This window comes from Macaca fascicularis, chromosome 18 (genome assembly GCF_037993035.2).
Source record: "Macaca fascicularis isolate 582-1 chromosome 18, T2T-MFA8v1.1".
NCBI classification, from domain to species: domain Eukaryota; kingdom Metazoa; phylum Chordata; class Mammalia; order Primates; family Cercopithecidae; genus Macaca; species Macaca fascicularis.
Genome location: NC_088392.1, coordinates 55062636 through 55084692, shown reverse-complemented (window position 1 = coordinate 55084692; position 22057 = coordinate 55062636). Strand labels below are relative to the sequence as shown.

At 38.2% G+C, this 22057-nt stretch overlaps 1 protein-coding gene across 45 annotated transcripts in view; it reads left to right on the top strand.

Annotated features, from left to right (window-relative positions):
- DTNA (dystrobrevin alpha) overlaps positions 1 to 22057 on the top strand; it is a 410388-nt gene that overhangs the window by 269069 nt on the left and 119262 nt on the right. For all 45 annotated transcript variants that reach the window (XM_074022611.1, XM_065533928.1, XM_045377700.2 and 42 more), the window contains 2 exons: positions 6563 to 6630; positions 16804 to 16884. In XM_074022611.1, the coding sequence (XP_073878712.1) occupies positions 6564 to 6630; positions 16804 to 16884 (148 nt within the window). In that variant the 5' untranslated portion in view covers position 6563. The remainder of the gene's footprint in view (positions 1 to 6562; positions 6631 to 16803; positions 16885 to 22057) is intronic.

Here is a 22057-nt window from a genome sequence, read left to right as displayed (position 1 = left end):
GGTTTAGTATATTCATAAGTATTTTATTTTGTTTTATTTTATTTGCAGCTGCTGTAAGAGGGATTGAGTTCTGGATTTGGTTCTCAGCTTGGTCATTGTTGGTGTATATCAGTGCTACTGATTTGGGTACATTGATTTTATATCCTAAGACCTTACTGAATTTATTAATCAGATCTAGGAGCTTTTTGGACTAGTCTTTAGGGCCTCCTAGGTGTGCAATCACATCATTAGTGAAGAACAACAGTTTGATTTCCTCTTTTCCAATTTGTATGCTCTTTATTTGTTTCTCTTGTCTGATTGCTCTGGCCAGGTCTTCCAGTACTATGTTGAATAGAAGTGGTGAAAGTGGGCATCCTTTATTTAGTTTCAGTTCCCAGGGGGAACGCTTTTAACTTTCCCCCATTCAAGAAGCTCTTAGTATGAATGCTCAGGTCCAACTCCAGATTCAGTAGCTCCAGGTACTTGCATTTTTGATTAGGTCTCCAGGCTAGTCTGAGGGGCAGTCATAGCTGAGAACTACTATGCTGGACACTTGATAAGGGAAACCAAATCCTGGATAACCCATCTAGCTGGTCGCTACACTAAAGTAGTGAGCTCATGCACCTCTCTCCAAAAAAAATAATAATAAGACACCAGTTCCAAGAGTAGAAGATGACGTGCAAAGTAAAAGACAAAGTCAGAAAGTCATTATAACCTTGTATTTTAGTAACAGCATTTTTGTACTGTCACGGGCTCATCTAGATAAAGGACTAGGAAGTAAAATCAAATGCAATTATATTTTGCCTCAGGAAAGAGCTCTGAATACTTTTTTATTATATTGCCAAAGATTAGGACTAGAATGTAAATCTGAGAAAGTAATATCAAAGGCCTTCCTCATTAACAGAAATGGAAACAGGCATTTATATGCCACCAATAAATCAATTAAAGGAGGAAAGTAGCTTGAAATGGCCTTCATTGTGGTTATTAACTTCAGGGAGTGTAGCAGTTGGGGATTGCTGAACGCAGCATTTTCTTGTCTTTCACCTGGAGCAAAATGTAGGAAAATAAAGCATGGTAATGCTGTCATCATATTAAACCCAAAGTCTGCTTAAGTGTTTGCTAAAGTGGAGCAAAACAAAGCAGAGCCAGATGTTTCCAAAAACATTGTCCCACTTCTGTGGATTTAAATCACGAGACTGTGAATCAGTGTGTGACTTGGTGTGTTTCTATGTGTCTGGTTTACATATATACGGACACTGGGAATTCTTTTAATCTCCCTGATTATTTCCAGTATAACAATGTCCTAAAACAGGAAGATTCCATTAAGAAATAATACACAAAGGAACTTCCCAGTGAGGTTTGAGAGAGCTGTGACCCTTCTCCATCCTCCTTTTGGCCCGTTAATCACCAAGTCCTATTTACTGTTTTCAGTTTACCAATTTCAGAACAACTTAATTTGCATTGAACAGTAGCATCTGGAACAAGATTACTGGTAAATGGAATCTATACTAGCTTAGGGATTTAATAATTAACAGAAAAAAGAGAATTCAATGTCTTGTCATGCCAGAAAATACCTTAGGGTTTTTAGGCAGCCACTTTACCTTCTTGAGTCTTAAGTTCCTTAGCTATAACTTGAGAATGTAGTATCTTTTTGACTTCCTCACAAAGTTACAGGGAAAAGCATTTTATAATCTTTAATAAGTTATACAAATGTAAGGCACCATTAGTTTCAGCTTCTGCCTTTAAAATTTCTGATATGTCATGTGTAATAGTAATATGCATTTATTATGTATGGTGTTGGATGAAAGGTGTGCCACGAAGGAAGTAACTTGAGGATGTGATATTTCAGTGTGAATTCATTTCACTATGCCAAAATATAGTTCACATTTATTCTAACACCCTGTGCCCTACCTTTGGATTTATTCTTTATTTCTTACTGGTTCCCGAATTGGTTTACTGTTATTTCATCCTTCCCCATACATGGGGGCAAAGAGTTGGAACCATCCCTGTCCAGTGGTGCAACCCTCTTTTAATGACCATTCTGAAGAAGGGTGACTTGGTGACTTCACCTCCTACAAATTCATTAATGCCATGGGGGCAAAAGATTATTTCCTAATATGGGACAGAAAAAGCTGAGGTCCTCTTGTCTGCCATTCTCTATGTGGTCTGGCAGTCACCAAGTCCTATCAAATGTGTCTTCTAAATCTCTCTCAAATCAATGCTTTAATGCAAGACATGAGTCTCACTCCTGAAGCACAGAAGTATCCAACTCACTGGACTCTTGCCTTAGTCATGTGCTCCCACCCCTACCCTCCTACCTACCCAGTCTTCTTTCCATTCACCATGCTGGAGTTGTTTCTTAAACCTGAATCTCTATACATCAATTTCCTACTTAAACCTTGGATGGCATCTAGCCTCGACTGGAAAGCCCTGTATTGTCTAAACATGACAAGGATCGCTTTCTAGATTTGATGCCTGTTAATCTCTGAAGTGTCTCCACTCACACTTGCACCCAGCAATATTGAGCAACTGCCTGTTCCCAAATGCACCATCCCTGTTTCAAAGCTCCCGGCTTTTCTTCACGATTTTATTTGCCCTTCCTCCACTCTTTTTCATCTGAAAAAATTCCCATTTATCCTTTAAAATTCTGTTTCAGAGTCCCTCTTTCTTTGATCCTCTTTCAGATCATCCAAGAAATAAACTACTACATCTAACAGTACATATTTTCATTATGGTACATATTACTCCAAATTTTAATTATTTGTTAGAAAAATCTGTTCCCCCTTTCAAAGTTGCGAGCCTCTTGAAGACAAGGATCATGTTGTATTAATCTTTGGGTCTCAAGAAACTACCAGTGTATTCGACAAAGTATAGCTACTTTATAAATATTTCTTAAGTAAATGAATAGATGGGTTCTTATAAGTGAAAACAACATATGTCCTGTATAATTTGTGGGACTGAGCTTTAGTAAAGGAAACATCTGACAGGGCTCATCACTTATTTATCACTGTTAGTTCTTTTCACCCTTTTTACATTTATATAATCTTCTTGTAAAATCTAAGGTTGCAAGCATCTTATGTGCATGAAGGAGCAACAGAAACTGACCAAATTGGGCTCATCGGTGAGCCATGTGCCCTGTGGCACACATTAGTGTCATCACAAATGGGTTATCTTCCCCTTCACCTCCTCCATATGACTTTGGGCAGCTGTTGTTGTACTGAAATTCATGAAAAGCAGAGTTCCTTGTCAACTTCCCTCATTTCAGAAACAAAACTGCGCTCTGTAAAAGCACCTGGTCCTTTCCCTACAGAATGACATGCTCTTCTCTCTTTCCAAGGCAGTGAGAATATAGTCAGGCATTGTGTGTCTCAGATCCCATTGATCAGAGTTAAATTGGAAACCAAGGAGCCCACAGTGGTGCTCCCTGCCTGTTGAACGCATGAGCTTACTTTGTCCCAGAGTCCCCCTACTGAATCAGTGTAAAGTGTAATCTAGCAGGCCTCCCGTTTTTACTATTACGACTGTGATCAATGGGTAATAGGTGAGTATTCTCAATTTTATCTGACTGCACTACTTCCCAGAAAATTCTGGGGGTAAAATGAGAAGTGTGTTATTTTTCTTTTATATTTATAATTATATTCTGTGCCTTCTATTATTTCATACCACAGAGGTTTTTCCTGTCTCTTCCAAGGTACCCATTTGACCTAGAAGTGAGAATTAATACCTATTGTGTAACTAATGATGGTTCTTTTACGAGTTAGTTAATCAAAAAAAATTAGGAATAAAACAAAAGTTGACATCAATGTACTTTGCATCTTTTTCAACTTCTTCATAAGACTTGATTTTGCTTTCAAATGTATGGTCCTAGATTATAAGCAATGTAAATTAGTTTCTCTCATTTCAAATAATTAATCTCTGAAACTAGTACAATTTGAATTTCACTCTTCTGTAAGTCAGATTTGGGAGATATAACTGAAAGTTCATTTCATGGAAACCAAACGTAGCTTGTTTTGCTGTTTTCTCTCTTTCCTCTTTTTTTTTTTTCTCTTTCATTATTTATTCAATAAATGCAAGCTGGCCATATCATTTGTTGGTTGGATTTTGCTGGGCACTGTGAAGAATTAAGATATGTGAGGTTAGTGCTCTCAAAACCTTACAGAGAAAGAGACAAAATGTTAAATAGGAATAAAGTTGTCACAACACCACGAAACAAGTAGTACAAGCAGCAAGGCCTGCAAGTTCAGATGCCAGTCTTTACCTCTGATATTTTCTATCAGAGCTCCCTGGACTGCCATCCTTTGTGATTTATTTTTAATCATTCTTTTCATCTCATTCTAACACAGAGATCCAGGAACACATCACTCATTCTATCCTCTATCTTTCTTATTGCCTCAACTCTACTTCTGAGCTCTTGAAATAAACTTTGGAAGCTATATTCATACTACTTTGTGAAAGTCAGTATTATCTACCCACTTCTGAAATAAAGGAGATGAGGTTATATGAATTAGGAAGGGTGTGTTTTTTTCCAGATCTATATACCAACTTTACCTGCATATATGAAATCTTATAAAAAGCAAGTTTTTGACCATATTCAGCAACAAATTGTTACCAAATTGATGAAGCTTCATTAATAACTCTACTCCTTTTCAATAGTTATTTAGGATAGTCCCTGGTATATTATCTAACCCATTGTGAATGTGTGCACTCTCTTCCCTTGACTCCATAAACCAAAGCTGTTCCACAGCCTTCCTTCCCTTCCTGGCAATGGGCTTCACCCATAAAAGCATCTGGTCAGGCTACTGAATCAATTTGATAAACATCACTTTTACCACCATTTTTATTTTAAATTTTACCCTCAGTTGAGTCATTCTGTACACAGCTCATTACCTTTTGAGCAGTCTTCTGCTGTAGTTTTGTTAAATTTATCCTCAGGAAATCAACCCCTCTCATGTTCACATCTTTCTTTCCACTTCTATGGCTGTAATTACTTCATTGTGTCTTAATTGCTTTTATGCTTCTGTATCTCTACCACTACAGTATAAGCACCTTGAGGACAAGCACTGTGACTTGATCACTGTAGTGCACTCAGAGGACAGCGGGTCCTGACTTGATCACTGTGATGTGCTCATAGGACAGTGTGATCCTGGCTTGATTGCTGTGGGGCACTCAAAGTGTAGTAGGGTTCCTGGAGTATGAAAGGCACTCAGTAAAGGCTTGTTTTATTTTCATTCATTTATTTTTAATTGGTAGATAATTATTGTGTATATTTATGGGGTACAATGTAATGTGTCGATCCCTGTATACATTGTAGGAAAAGTCAGTCGAGCTAATTAACATATCCATCACCTCACCAACTTATTTTTTGTGGTGAACGTGCTGTTTGTTGAGTGAGTGCTCAGAATTGAAAGGCAATGCATGCTGTGGAGATGCAGAGGACAGGCACCGAACCCAGGCAGTTGTAGAAAGTTGGGGAAGATTTCAGAGGAAGATAGACAAACTGAGATTTGACACCTCACCTTGCTGAGGGTGACAGCAAGTTGGCTTGGCATAGGGAGAAGACGATCCTGTCAGAAAAGAGCATAGACAAAGTCCTAGATTTGAGAAAGAGCAGAGGCCATAGAGGCACAGGCAAAAAAAACCCATGCAACTACACCTTTTGTTAACTATGCCTGAGAATCAAGGCAGAAGTCAGTGTGGTAGACATACATGTGCATCTATATATGTGCACATGAGAGGAAACTTTGGTTTTTAAAAGTTTAATTAGATATAATAAAAAGTCAAATCCATCAACCTCTAAAACTCTTGATATTTAGCCCAAAGCCCTCTACACGACTAAACATATCCATTAACTTTCTCATTATTTAATTTTAATTTTTTCTATCATATTTTAATTCTGTGTTTTAACTGTTGGCATTTTAATAGTATATTTTATATAGTTCCACTGCAGACAATAGTATGGTTAAGGAAAGATATTTGAATCTAACCACCTTGCATGGAGTTGTTATGTACAGGAACTGTTGCAAGTTCCAAACACTCAACTTAGAAATGAACATTTAGAAAACTACCTGTTTATAAATTGAGGTTTTGAGTGCATAAGGAACAACTGGCAACAGGATGAGATGGAAGCCATAATGGTCTTAGAGTCCAAACGTCTGCATCCTTCATTCACCAAGTTCATGAGACTCTTGGTTTCATCATCTGTTGAATGGGATCCACAATATCTGTTCTCCAGTCTTAGGTATTCTTAAAATTGAAAGAGAAACTGAATGTGAAACAAATCACCTAACAGATGGTAGATGGTTGTATTTAGTTATAGCACAAGGTCATTTGCTACAGTAGTTACTTTTATGTTAGACGATAAAAATTTTATACCCCCTCCAACAACTACAACAATAATATATATGGAAAAATATGTGCAGGAATTTAGGTTAGTAAAAGTAAAGCTGCACTTTTTAAAACAAATGGTTTTCAATAGGTTTTCTATATGTTTGTGCCACAAGTACAGCAAGTATGTTTACAGAGAAATGGCTTCTTGCCTCAATAGCGTGAGGATAATATGTGTTGTAACCATTTTGTCTCATAGAATGATTGAAGATAGTGGGAAAAGAGGAAATACCATGGCAGAAAGAAGACAGCTGTTTGCAGAGATGAGTAAGTATGGATCTTTTAAGGAACACCCTGTAGTTTCCATTGAATACTCATGGAAAGGCTAGAAATAACCACTTATCTTTATGATCCTTGTACTTTTCCTTGGATCCTAAGTCCCTTTCATGAAGTGTACATTTTGGCCTTTTTTACTTCTTACTTGGCAAGAGTTCAGTTAGTCAGTAATTCATCCTAATTTGTTATTAGACTGTATATTTTATATGGAAGAAAATGTTTATAGACCTCTATATTTACATTCACACATATGTGCACATACACAGACACTTGATAAACACTATTTAGTATTGACATTAATACAGTCCACTAAACTTTAAAGTCTGTGTTCATCCCCCTGCACTGTCATAGCAGCTGGCATATTGTAGGCACTAGATAAAATTTGTGAAATGAATTATTGACTTTCTTCCCTGCGAAGTGATATCATATGTTTACGTGGAAAGGAGAAGTTAGGCACAATTACTGGACCAAACTATAAACTGTCATTCAGACTTCATGTTCTACATGAGGAGAATCTATTCTGCAAACTGGTTTTTAAAAAAATACTAAGGAAAATAAAAGATAAAGGGAGCTTAGAGGTGACCTGCTACACAAGGGAACCCAAACTAAGTTACTGACTCCAGTGAAGAATCTATTCAATAAAGGCTATTGGTTTATGTAAGTGTACAGTTGCTGTATAAGTAATTGGTTGGTAGCATCTCCCTTGTAGACCATTTTTCTTTTTCATAAAGAAAAAGAACTTGACATTAGGGGGAAAACCACACATCTCAAGTTGAATGTTGTAAAGGAAAAAGCATGGTTCTCTTCATGTCTTTTTATCTCTTCTTTCTGCATATGGAATGAGGATGAGCAGGAGTGAGTGGTAAGCCTTTTTCCCTAAGAAGGCAGTAGACAAAATTAGGTTCCTACTAAAGATTGAAAGGGATTGGCAAGAATGAGGGTCAGAACAGAAAAAGTTAAGTCCCAGATAATAAGATTCATATTTTCCTTTATCATTCCCCAATAATCTGGTGGTACCAAGACAGCATTAGAACTAACAAAGAGGAAAGAAAATTAAAATTGATGTGGGGAATCTCAATCGTGTTCCTTGCTTTTTCCACTTTTAGAAATGTGCTTAGAGTGTTTGGGAGAGTTTCAGCCAGGCCTTGCAATTTCTTAGACCCCATGTGTGGTACTGTGTCTTCACCTGGAATTGTGGCCTTTGTGCAGTTACAAATCCAACAGAGCAAGGAGCCTAGTGAGTACCTGTCCATCTAAACAAAATCCAAAGCAGCACAGGTATCCTCCAACAGCACATTCTTGTATTAAAAAGGCAAGAGGACATCATGGGACAATATCTTCTCAGACACAGTAGAAAAAAATATTTACCCTAAAAAGGCAATAAAATCTCGGGGGAAATCTTTGAACTTACCATTATAACACTAAAGACTGCATCAGACAGCACACTGTAAGAACTATAAAAGTATGCTCATTTCATGATTTTGTAAATCCTTTGAGTTTACGTATCCCAATGCTTTCTGAACCTGATATAGTGCCTGGCTCAGACAAATACACACGTTACAAATGTTTATTGAATTAAAATTGTCCAACTCAAAGAAAGCTCAATATGGTTTTTGGAGACACAGAAATAAGACAACTCTAAATTTTTTTTCAAGTGACAGAGACTTAGGAAAATCGTGCATTCAGTTCCCAAATTATAAGTTTATCTTTTCATAGAAACATTACAGTGATGTCTTGCAGCTTTATTAGTTCTATGAGTTCTTGTGATTAATGGTCAGAATAGATAAACAAGCCAAACAAATATGTATCTTTCCTCCCTGGGTGTTCCAAATCAAATGTTGGCAAAAACAGCTAAACATGTCTGACCTTAACAATTCATTAGTTTGAGCAACATGTTTATATCAGCACTAAGTATGACACATCCACAATAAGTAGGATTCTGCTGGATAAAACAATTGGCTGGTTTCAAAGGGAGCAATTGATTTTGACATGTAGACTGTCATACAAAAGAGAAAGGTAATATCATTGAGAATGTGTTAAATGGTTGAAAAATATATGGGTATTCCAGCTGTATCAGCAGCACACCAAAGAAAGGAAAGGAAACCCTTATCAGAGAAGACTGACATCAAGATTCGAAAAGTAACTTCTAGGAACTTGTGCTTTCTAGACAGGGAGCAAAAAGGACTAGACTTGTAAATCTTCTCATCTAAGTATTATATAGAAATATTTAAAGAAAAAACAACAAAAGAAAGTGCCAATGAGATTCTTTGCTTTAGAAATTGCAAATGTGAAAGAAAAGTTGTAATGGACAGAGTTAAACAGGCAGGGAACACTTTTATCCAAGACTATTGCAACAGGGAAGAAAGACTGAACTCAACTTCCCTGGAACAAAAGGCAGGAAGGACTTTTAAGCACTGGGGAAAAATACTGGAGGACTTCAGGGAGGAGATTGGTCAATGTGATTAGGCCATCTGTTTGCTAATTGTCACATTTAACAGTTAGGCTTCTACCCTCTCGATAAGACTTGGAGATAGAGGTGATACCTCCTTCAATGATTATATTTCAAAGGGCTGGCACCCACATTCTTGAGAAAGACATTCCTGGGTTGTAAACTTGGCAAGATATTTACATCTCAAAGGGGCAGAGAAAGAATTTACAATGAAAAGTTTTCTAAAGTCAATGCTGTAAGAAAACAGAGGTCAGAAGCCTAGAGGAAGGAAGAAGTCTATCTAAAGTCAGGCAAGTTGAGGAGGTCTTGGTCTTAGAAAAGGTAAAGAACAGCAATTGATAACAAAAATTGATAAGAAAATTTGGCAAATTCAGGTGATTGCAGCACATATGTGTTAAACATTCACTCTGAGCTCATTACTATAAGCAGCAGAAGCAGGAAGAAACAGCAAAGAAATGAAATTAAGAGAAGCATAGACTAAAAAACAAACAGAAATAATAGCTTTATATAAAAAATTGGGTGATCACCTACTTTGATTTAAGAAATTCTGTACAAGTTCTCCCTTAACCAAATATTGTCTTCACAATAATGCCGTAATTATCAGTTTGCTTACTACCTTGGATTACAGCTGAAAAAAAGAAAAAAGAAAAACCCTCTAGTTAACTATAAACGTCATCGGCTGGGCGCGGTGGCTCACTCCTGTAATCCCAGCACTTTGGGAGGCCAAGGCGGGTGGATCACGAGGTCAGGAGATCGAGACCATCCTGGCTAACATGGTGAAATCCCATCTCTCTACTGAAAATACAAAAAAAAAAATTAGCCGGGCGTGGTGGCCGGCGCCTGTAGTCCCAGCTGCCTGGGAGGCTGAGGCAGGAGAATGGCGGGAACCCGGGAGGCGGAGCTTGCAGTGAGCCGAGATCGCGCCACTGCACTCCAGCCTGGGAAACAGAGCAAGACTCCGTCTCAGAAAAAATATATATATATATATAAACGTCATCCTCACCTTGGCTTTTTCAGCCATCAAATAAGTTTAGCAGCTCAAGTAAGTTTATCAGACTGACTTTTAACAGAATAAATTGTTTGTTCTTGGAATTAAACTCTCCTTTTCTGTTTTTCTACTCTCAGAGCACATTTACTTAGCCTTTTATGGTAGTTGTGAACATGTCCATACCACTCACTGCTGTGAACTCCTTTTTAGGGACAGACCTAGGACATGTACCTTCAAATCATTCACCTTAGATGCTGAATCAATGCTCGTTTAAAAGCCGATGGGGCACAGGATGGGTAGGTTTTAATGGAAGGGACGTGATTGGAAAACACTCTTTGAGAACATGGAATTCTGCCTAACAAGGTAAGGAAGGTCTTGGGGAGAAATGAGAGTGATGCCACTGGCCTCTCAGCAGAGGCGGGACCTGAAATCAAAGGGAGGCAAATGAAACTACTCAACAAATACTGTTTTTGGCTTTTGTTTTTGTGTATGTTTTGAGACACAGTTTCACTCTGTCGCCCAGGCTGGAGTGCAGTGACGTGGTCTCGGCTCACTGTAACTTCCGCCTCCCGGGTTCAAGCAATTCTTGTGCCTCAGCCTCCCGAGTAGCTGGGACTACAGGTGCACCACCATGCCCGGCTACTTTTAGTATTTTTAGGAGAGACGCCCTGGGTTTCACCATGCTTGGTCAGGCTGGTCTCAAACTTCTGACCTTAAGTGATCCACCCACCTCGGCCTCCCAAAGTGCTGGAATTACCGCGTGAGCCACTGTGCCGGGCCTAAGTACTGTTGAATTATTTGAAGGCAGGCCGTCCTTGAGAGTGTTGGCTGGAGTCAGCACATGCACGATTGGAAAGGAACCTAGGGCATGATTTTTGAAATGCACACTATGAATTTAAGAACACCAATCTCAAAAATTCAGAAAAATGACATGAATGACTCCGCCACCCTAGGTTATCATGGATATGATGACTGTTTTCACGCGCTTCTTCGTTTCTCATGTTCCTCAGTCTCTTTAAGATATTAACACCATGGATTGCCACCCGAGAAATTCTCTGTCACCACCCTAGCCTAGTCTCCTGCTTTTTCTGTCTCCTCTACTTCTCTCTGTCTCTTAGTACCCTCTAGACACTGAAGTCAGAGAATTTAAAGTTTTCTTCTTGACCATTTTTCTCCGTATAAAATTTGTCTCTCTCTCAAGTCTTTACCTTTATTGCTATGACTCCTGAGTGTTCAGAGTCCCCCAAAACAACCTCCCATTTCTCATGAGCCAGCTTATCCAAAATAGCACATGAACTAAACTTCCCTTCCAGCCTTGCCTACTTGTTGTCAAGTCTTCTGCTAATGAAGCAGCTTGAGGAGGGCTCATTGTCACTCCACTAATAGTGCCCATCACAAAAATATCTATCATCCCTGCCAAGACGGCTGCCTTCTAGTGTTCCCAAAGCCACGCGGTCTTTTAACAACTGCCAAGCAGCAGGGCACAGTTCAGAAGCGAGGAGGACACTCCAGTTCCCAAGTTTGTGCCTCATTTTGTCACTAGAAATATAGAATAGCCCTACTTGTGCAGAGTCTCCTGTTGGTAAAATATTTCAGTCTTGGCCCAGTCGAGCACACTACTACATTTTGTGTGCTTATTGATAATTTCTGGAATATACTAAAGCACTAATCCTTATATCCAACTGTCCTGTGGATATCTCTACTTGGACATCTTACCAGCAACTCAAACTCTTTAGCCCAAAACTATCTTCACCCATCAACAAACCTGTTCCTCCCTGTTTGTACTTAGCTCAATGGGGAAGACTCTATCCCATTCAGCTACCTAAGGTAGCAATTAGTTTTCACCCCTAAACTCCTTAACCTTCCCCTCAGTATCTCTCTCTCTCTCTCTCTGTCTGTCTCTCTTTCAGTATCTCTCTCTCTCCCTCCCTCCTTCACACACACACACACACACAGCCAGTGATAAAGTGTGGCAGAGTTCAGGCAGCAGGTTCATCATAGGCTTCATTTTTATTCTGTAAATATATGTTTAGCAAAACCTTTAAATGAATGAGATATTTAAGAATCAAATGGCTATATATTAATAGAAGGTTTTATAACAAGCTTTCAAAATATAGAAGGCAAAACATACAAAAACTGTGTGAAAATGTTCAGAGTGCAAAAGCTAAAACCAAAAATTAGGTAAGACTGGTTGGTTGATTTATTGGTTGATTGGTTGGTTGAATGAACGAATGAATGGGTAGGGAAAAGGTGGAAGGAAAGAAGGGAGCGAGAGGGAGTGAGAGAGGGAAGCAGGGATAGAGGGAGAAGGGAAGAAAGAGAATCTTTTTAAAAAGGGCTAAAGAAAGGAAAAAATCACCCAATTTTTTATATAAGCTGCTAACAGTGCAAACAATCAGAGTTTAACTGTGTCTTTGTTGTCATATTTATTACTTCCTTCCAACTATGACATGGGTACAAGAGGCTTGAGGAGATGATGCAAGAGCACTAAGTTGCCTTAAATAAATTTGTTTTAGTTTTTCTTACTATGAAAAGTTTCAAATATATGTAGAAGTAGAGAAAATAGTATTTATCTCAACCCTTAATTATGTATGCCATCCCCCACTGTATTAGCATGAAGCAAAACTAGGAAATCACTTAAATGAGTGGAATCTCCAGATTTAAAGAATTATATCCCAGTGATACAATTCAGAAAACAACCACTATCCATTATTTCGAAAAATAATGAAGAGTACATTGAAAAAAATGGATGGGAAAATTCTGTACTTTTTTATTAAAAAGTATAGATTCTTTGGAGTTTAGGGTATGAACTGGTTATAAGTTTTGTAATGAAATGGATGTTTTTCTAGATCTTGGCCAAAATATAGTAGTAATTCTAGACATGTCAACATGCTAAAAGCAAAGATTGCTCTGCTGATTTTATTTCTTTACTCATTTATTTAAATTCTATCTTTTTAATAAATAAATTAAGTCAGCTAATAACACTTTTTAATGAGATTACCAGACTGCTAGATCAGGAAAATACCATCTGATAAAAATTAACATTAATTTCAGCAAGATATTGACAAAAACTCTTAGACTGTGCATGTGTTGGGGAATTGTGGACTGGGTCACAATACAGTTAGGTAGATTTATAGGGAATGTCATGACCATGTCTAAAGCCACAACTAATGGGTCTATCAACTTGGAGGAAGGCTCTGTTTGTGGCCCTGTTCTGGTCCTTGGTTTTAATCAGTGACTCAAATGAAGACACAGAAGTCACACAACTAATCGCAAGTAGGTTTGGGGGTTTATAAACTTTCAAGAAAAGACCACACATGTAAAACTGGGTTAAGTTCATGGTTTGTTGGGGCAGAGAAAAAAAAAATTATTTTGACAAGGTAGCTAAACAGAGTAAGAGGCTATGTATCATATCTCAGCCCAGCTTCTTCTGGTCCCTTTCTGGATGGATCCTGCAGTTAACACATACATTGATTGTGCATGGTTGTGTGCTGCTATATCTGACACACTAAATTTTATTGTTCACCACATCCCTTTTAATATTCAGGGCTTACATCATCAACCAGGAAGAATTTATACAACATTTATAGACCTACAGACCTCTTCCTGATTCTTGAACAAAACACAGGGTCAGTTAAGTCCACATAGTGATAGGACAGGAGAGAGCAGTCAGTGCACTTCAGGCCCAAAGCAGCATCTCCACATCCTTCTTTACTGCATCCTGGAGAAGTGCACCTTTGCCATATTTCCCCCAGGACTTCCATCAGAGGAAAGTGCAGAGGGGCCAGGGTTACTGTGCTCAGAGGGTAAGGTCTTGCGGAAACTGAGAAACTTAACTATGTAGCACATCACAAACCTCTTTTCATCTGGAGCTTAAATCATTATGCTTGAAGAACTTACACAAATAATCTATGCCCCTAATGTTTTCTTTTAAGTGATTATTTACAGATACTGAGACTCTCCTGATTGCTGAGCCAAACTTAGCACCAATAAAAGTACATCCTCATCTGGGAGCAAAGGCAGATTTAGCATTCAGGTATTTCTGATAGTCTCTCTGTCTCTGGTTATCGGGCACCCTAGAGAGCTCATTCCCCACATGAGTCTCTCAGATTTACAGAGGGCATGAAACTGGGAAAGATTTTTGAAGTTCCAGTGACAACTGAAGAATTTTAAAAGATTCAGAAAAGTTCAAAGTATGAGCTAAATTTTAAAAGTAACTAACCAGATACATACGAAGTCCTACCCTTAGCTCCAAAATAGGCATTTAAATAGCAAATAGAAAAGATTTGACTTATATAGAAGTGCATATGATTTTTCAAAGTAGTTTTTTAAATGAACTTCAAACTTAATAAAAGTGACATAATAAGCCATCTATTTTTTCAAAAAGATCACATTAGTTAGGAGTCCTTATCAAAGGTAGTAATAATTGCTTTCTATATATTCTATACAGGTAAAGCAATCGCTATTGGGATTAATTTCGGACACCTAATTTTACAGAGATTTTAGCCAGTCACAGAACAGGGTGACTAGAATGTTTAGGGGTCTCAAACCATGCTTGATCATAATGAAAATAATAATAACAACTGCCATGAATTGAAGCCCTACTGGGTGCCAGACAGATAAACACTATACCTGAAATGGCCGTGGAGTTGAACATCTTTTACCCTAAAAAAAGCCAAGGAGAAGCTACCTGCCTAGCTAAATTTTAAAGTCCATGATGACAAGAACTTTTGCACATAATTTTCAGATGGTAATGAAGACACTAATAATGATAATGTAGCTGCTTTGCAATATTTGAGAAATGAATTCTCAAGTGGCAGGGGGAAAGAGTATGTGACTCCAGGGGAAACCAGATCAAATAAATTGAAGTTACAAGGAGGCAAATCAAAGCTCAAACATAAAAAAGACACTTCTATCACATATTTTTGTTCAGAAATGGCCCATTTACTGTTAAGTGGTCATTATGTTCCCAGTGCAGAAGTCAAGACTTTATATCTGTCTATTACCAGCCAGTAAAGTTGATATTTTTATCTTGTTTTATCCATGAGGAAATTGAGATGCCATGGAAAAACTTGGTGAAACTCACACAACTGGGAAGTGACAGAATTAAAGTTTACTTACTTTAAAGTTCATTTATTTTCACAAGTAATAATCTTCTCTATCATTAGAAATAATCCTACATTGCCATTGGCTAAATGTTCATCTCTTGAGAACATTTCTAAGGGAATTCCTGCAGTGGGTGAGGAGAGTTCCCCATCTCTTTAATCCCTCAAGTGCTCAGTGTCGCTAAGCCTGTTTGTCAAATAATAAGCTGTATTAAGAGTGACCATTTAATGATCTTCTTGATAAAACCACAAAGTAATAGCACTATTGACAACACTTTCAGTGAATCTGAAGATACTGGTTTGAGTTGAGGAAATGCTAAATCCCCTAGTGAGGGACACTTGCTAATTCATCCTGAGTTTCACTGGGAAAGCACTTAATTGGCCTTCTAATATCATTGCTTCCAGGATAGTTCATTTACTTGCTATTCTGTTTTACTCTAAAGGATTCACATAGCACATTTTATTAGTATACGACTGGTAAAGATAAAAGTTCAATACATGCCTTTATATCTGTTATGAACCACAAACATGGGCTTAGAAAAAACAAATATGTAGAAACTGAGAAAAGCAGACATTTATTGAAAGTCTAATGTGTTCTAGACAGTCTAGAGATTAACTCATTCAAAGGAGGGTGGGCGGAATACTAGGAGCTCAGGTCTTGATGTAACAAGCAGCCCATATGCAGGGTATTGAGACGAGACTGACCAAGCCTACCTAGGAGAGATTCTGTGGTAGAAAGTAGTGGGCAATGTCCTTAGGTAGGTAAGCCAGAAAGAACCTGCAGACAAGCTTGGATTCTGAGCAGAGCTTTTAGACCTGATGTTCTGGGCATCAGGAGCCATGCTGGACTCCTAAGTGGAAGAGTGGAATAAAGAAAGTAGTGTAAGAATACAGTGAATATGCTTCAAGTTAGGAAGGAACTGGAAGCCACAATAAAAAAAAAGGGTAGAGGTTGTTTTAGAAAGGCATCTCTTCCTCTGAGAGTGACAGGAAGGATCGCAAGAAAGTTATTAGTAATAAAAATGAATACTTATGCAGCATTTACTGTGTGCCAGACAGTGTTTAAGTGCCTTAGGTATATTCACTCATTTATCCTTACAACAGTCCAGTGAAATAAGTACTACTATTATCATCATCCCCCTCTTCCAAGTGAGAAAATTGAAGCTCTAAAAGCAATTGGCCTAAGGGCACACAGAGAAGATGCTCAACAGTTAGTACATGGTCACCTAACAGCCACGTTCTAATGACCAATAGCAATGCACTTTAAATGCTTATTTGATGATAGTATGTATATGATCTAGCTGTTTCACTGTAGGTCACAGCTTGAGCAGATTGTTCTCAGAAGTGGTGGATACAACAGGGATGACACTGTGTTTCTTGATCCATGAATATGGTTTACAACCTGATCTCCAATGTTGATTACATGTGTGTGCTCTTTTTCCCTAGAACCTGAAGAACCTGTCCTTGAATAGGACAGACCTGTTCAATTCTTAAAGTTATATTTATATTCTAATAAAAATAAAATTAGGTGTAAGGATATCTGCAGTTGTTTTATTTGTAAACATTGTAAATTTCTTTCTGCGCACATGGCATACCATATGTGTCCTTTTTCCCCGCACTAGGGGCTCAAGATCTGGATCGCATCCGACTCTCCACCTACAGAACAGCGTGCAAGCTTAGGTTTGTTCAGAAGAAATGCAATTGTAAGTATGCCAGTTGATTGGTCTAATTACCATCAGGAATCCTAGAGTTTACATTTGGTACTAAGTTTATTAAACTAGATTATCTTACAAATATTCATATATGTTTACACAACGATAAAAGGGGTATTATGCTGTAGAAATGGTAGAGATGACTCCTAAGTAGCCTTGAAATCTGAATTATGCTTCAATACTAAAGCATATGAACTGTTTAGTTCATACTAAAAGGATGAACCTCTGGATACATATACAATATAATTCTGACCTTGGAAGGGTTTAAATCTGGATGGATGTTTTTCTTCTTTTCTCTAACCTTGGTATCATAAATGCAGTGCCAACAAAATGGTTTCCAAGAACTTTATAAAATATCAAACACTAAATCCCCCTTATATTTGTACTTTCTGTTACAAGGACAGGAAAATATTTTAAAGCTTTTGGAAAACATTTAAGTTTTTTTTCTGAAAGAGCAAAATTAGCCCTTTGTGTCAGAGTTTTAACTACATTTGCGTACATCAGACAAAAATAAGAAAAGAGACAATACTTAAAGAAGCAAAGGAAGTTGCTCCAGTTTTTTTTCAAATGTAAAAATGTAAGCAGTAAGCTAGATCACTAGTCACAATGAGCAGTCTTATTATCTCTGCTGGGCCAACACCTCCATTGTATTACCATATCCATTTTCTCTTGGAAAAAAATATTGATTCATAGTTCATATGTAAGAACTTATTCTTTTCTTTTTAAAAAAATACTTATAAAAATTAATAATGTCTCATTTTTTAATTAATACTGGATGAATTCTTAAAAATGAAAACCGTAATGTTCTCCTGATACACACACATAATTCTACTGTAACTGGCATGGTCATTAGACTCACGGTAAAGGTAGAAACCAGGCGTCTCCACATGTCTACCCTCTCAGAGTCTCCAGCAGGTGTTTCTTAGGGCCCTGGGCAGGCCACCTCAGCCCCAGGCTTCTAGGCTTACAGCTGATCATGACTGTGAGGATGCAAAGTATGCATCTATTCCTCAAGTTCTCATCTACATCTTATTCCCCAGCCCCAGTGGCTAAAAATGGGACTAAAGTTTGGGGAAGGAGAGGTTAGAAGAAAAATATAAGTTGGCTGTCTTATTTTCATTTTCTGTTGCTTATAACAGAATACTTGAAACTTTGCAATTTATAAAGAAAAGGAATTTATTTCTTACAGTTATGGTGGCTCAGAAGTCCAAGGTCAAGGGGCTGCCTCAGGTGAGAGTCTTCTTACTACTGGGACTCTCTGCAGAGTCTCAAGATGGTGCAGGGCACACATAGCAAGGAGGCTGAGCATGCTAACTCAGGTCTCTCTTCCCCTTCTTATAAGGCCACCAGCCTCACTCCTGTAATTACCTATTAATCCATGGGTGGATTAATACATTCATAAGGACAGAGCCCGCATGACCAATCACCTCTTAAAAGCCCCACCTCTCAACACTGCCTCATTGGGGATTAAGTTTCAACACGAGTTTCAGAAGGGACAAACATTCAAACCATAGCATTGGTCACACATCACATATGTGTTTTGACTCCTCACAGGAAGCTAAAGCAATCTAAAATGAGTAGTGAGAAAAGTATTACAGATGTTGAAAGAATTTCTTGCTCTATTTGTAGTCCTAACGAGTCAATGAAGCCATTTCCAGTGCTGGTGTTAGGGGCCAAGGAAAATGTTCCCACAGAAGAAGTTTCCTCTTCCCCCTCAAACACATCACCCAGATTAAAAACAAAAGGAAGAATCTCCGTGTTTTCAGCAATTAAAAGGGATGTGATTGTCCCACATTCTTATCATGTGTTACCACTACAATGGCTTTAAAATTGGAGGGGAAGGCAGAGGGTAAGTGGTAGGAGCTCTGTCCTCCTTAGAGCTTTGCCAAGCAGAGCCTTCCTTAGGCTCCTTTCAGGAGAGCTAGAGATTTCCAATAAAAGACTACAAAATGGTAAGAAGGAACCCCCAGAAAAAGCAAAAAAGGAAAACAAAGAAAAGAAAGAAAGGAAGTGAAAGGAAGGGAAGGGAAGGGCTCAGGGAATCAGGGACTTGGCAACACTGCACTCAACATTAAGGTAGACACACCGTGTTGTCCCCAGTTGTGGTCCACAGGACTTATCCCATGCCTCCTGCTCTCTGAGAAAGACCCTTTCTCATTCTTGGCCATTTCCTTTTCCTCTTTCTATACTTTTCTGGTCCACATCCTTATCCTGCATCTAGAATTGTCTTGGAATTTCTTGAAAAACAGTAGGGAAGAAGTGAGGATGCTAATCCATCCCTGGGTGAAAATAGAAGCTTATACCTGTCCAGTGGCCCTTCAGTGTGTCCATTCACTGACCTCTTAATTCAGTAAATGTATAATGAGCTCCTGCTATATGTTTGATATTGTGCTAGGTACCAAGGATAGTGTGATGATGAATGACATGTAATCCCTGCCTTCAAGTTGCTCAAAATCTAACTGAGCATGTGGACTTTTAAGCAGATGTATAAAACCATGTAGAAAGATAATGATAGAAATATGTACGTGGTATGTGAGAGCTTCAGGGAGTCAGTGCCCTGACTTGTTGGGGATGAGGGTCCATGGTAGGACTTTCCTAGAGAAGGAGATATCAGGAAAGTCTTACTTGTTTTACAATGTACCTTATAAAATTCCTGTATTTCAGGATAAGAAAATATATTACATTCTACAAAAGTTAGACAAAGTTAAGGTCCAAGGAAGAAAAATAAGCATATTGTGAATGCTTTGCTAAAGTAAGCTTTTAAAAAATTGTTTCTACCCTGATCAGAGGCATTAAATGCAAGTACTATATGCCTTTGCAGAGTTTTCCTTTCTAACAATAAATACAACAGTTGTGATATTCAGAGGTATTTGTAAAATGCTTACATAATTGATCTTGGCTTATCTTAATCAAAGTTGCAACCTTCCTTCTAGAAAGTTAACCAACCAGAAGCAGTGATGTTTACATGACATAACATTAGTCAACATTGAATATATGACCTGATTAGAGGAAAGTAATTTTAGTCTGCAGTAAACCTAACCCACAATAAATTATGATACCTTATAATGGAGTTTTACTCTACAATAAAAGAAATAAGAAACAAAATGTAGGTAGCATATTTGTAAGTGCTTTTTTTTTATTGGAGAGTATCTTATTATGTTTGGGCTGCTCTAACAAAAATACCATAAACTGGGTGGCTTATAAACAAGATTTATTTCTCATAATTCTGGAGACTAGAAAATCCAAAATCAAGGCACTGACAGATTTGGTATCTAGGGAGAGGAGCCTTCTGGTTCATAGGTGGCCCCTTCTCACTGTGTCCTTCCATGGTGGAAGAAGCAAGGCAGCCCTCTGGGACTTTTTTTTTTTTTTTTTTTTTCTTGGACAGAGTTTTGCTCTTGTTACCCAGGCTGGTGTGCAATGGTACAATCTCAACTCACTGCAACCTCCACCTCCCAGGTTCAAGTGATTCTCCTGCCTCAGGCTCCTGAGTAGCTGGAATTACAGGCATGCACCACCACGACTGGCTAATTTTGTATTTTTAGTAGAGACAGGGTTTCACCATGTTGGTCAGGCTGGTCTCGAACTCCTGACCTCAGGTGATCTGCCCACCTTGGCCTCCCAAAGTGCTGGGATTACAGGCGTGAGCCACCGCGCCTGGCCTGGGGCCTCTTTTATAAGGGCACTAATCCCTATCATGAAAGCTTTGCCCTCAAGTCGTGATCACCTGCTAAAAGGCCCCACCTGGTAATACCATCGCATTAAGGGATTAAGTTTCAACATGAGAATTTGGTGGGGACACAAACATTCAAACAAGAGCAGAAACTTATTATAGTATTTACTTCATAGAAGTCAATGGATCTTCAATGAAAATAGATTGTTTACTTTTAGCTCCATACCTTATTTAAAATTCATTGCATATACTAACAAAACTAAGTATTAAAACTACATAAAGGAGGAAAAAACAAAAACTGGCTCTTGTAAAGCTATCACCTAGAAAAAGATGAATATTGTCTGGATAAAGCACAGACTGTGTAGGTTTTCAGGAGATTTCTTTTTTAATCTATTATCTAAATCCAAATTTCATAAATGTTGGTTAATTCCCTATAGTTCCTTCCCCACAGCCCTTGCCTACTTTGTTTATGATTTTCCATATGGACAACTGGCTCCTATCACTGACATTCATGTTTATTTTCTTCTATTCAATTCCTAATGTATGCCGAGAATAATCAGTTCCCAGGGTTCTAAAAGGACTCTGAACAAGTGGCCACTGTCACCCATGAACTAAATGTGGCCCAGAACCTACTTTTTTATAGAGAATGAACTAATGGATTTTACAGATGAATATTTGTAATCGATTCAATAATGGAACACTAACTTGTAACCCCAATTTTTAAAAATGTATACTCCCAAGAAGAATTACATTCTTCTCATTGATAGGCCAGTATTTTCTTCATGTACTCAATTATTAGATATTTAACTTCAGCAAAAATGTTGTGTAAATTCTTTTTCTCTCTTGTTATATATGTACTGATATAATATCCCTGATTTTGTCTCTTGGTCCACAAAAAGAATGTTGACCAATCCCTGCTGTAAAAGACACTTGTAAGGCTGTATGTGGTGGCTCACGCCTGTAATCCCAGCACTTTGGGAGGCTGAGGCGGGTGGATCATGAGGTCAGGAAATCGAGACCATCCTGGCTAACACGGTGATACCCCGTCTGTACTAAAAATACAAAAAATTATCCAGGCGTGCTGGCGGGTATCTGTAGTCCCAGCTACTTGGGAGGCTGAGGCAGGAGAATGACGTGAACCCGGGAGGCGGAGCTTGCAGTGAGCCGAGATCGCGCCACTGCACTCCAGCCTGGGCGACAGAGCGAGACTCCGTCTCAAAAAAAAAAAAAAAGACACTTGTAAAAACCCATCTTTTTTTTTTTAAGTCAAAGGGTTCTCCTTTCCAAATCGCTTCTTTCCCTTACCATTTATCTTTGTACCCTGCCATACCTTCCCCATGGTGTAACTGGCACATTCTCTAACAGAATAAAATAATGAGTGTTTCTAAAAAATTAGGGGACACCAAGTTGATTATTTTATATTGTAGAAGGAATAGAGCAGAACAAAGAATACAAATAATATTTTAAATAATCCTTTTTAATCAATAGTCT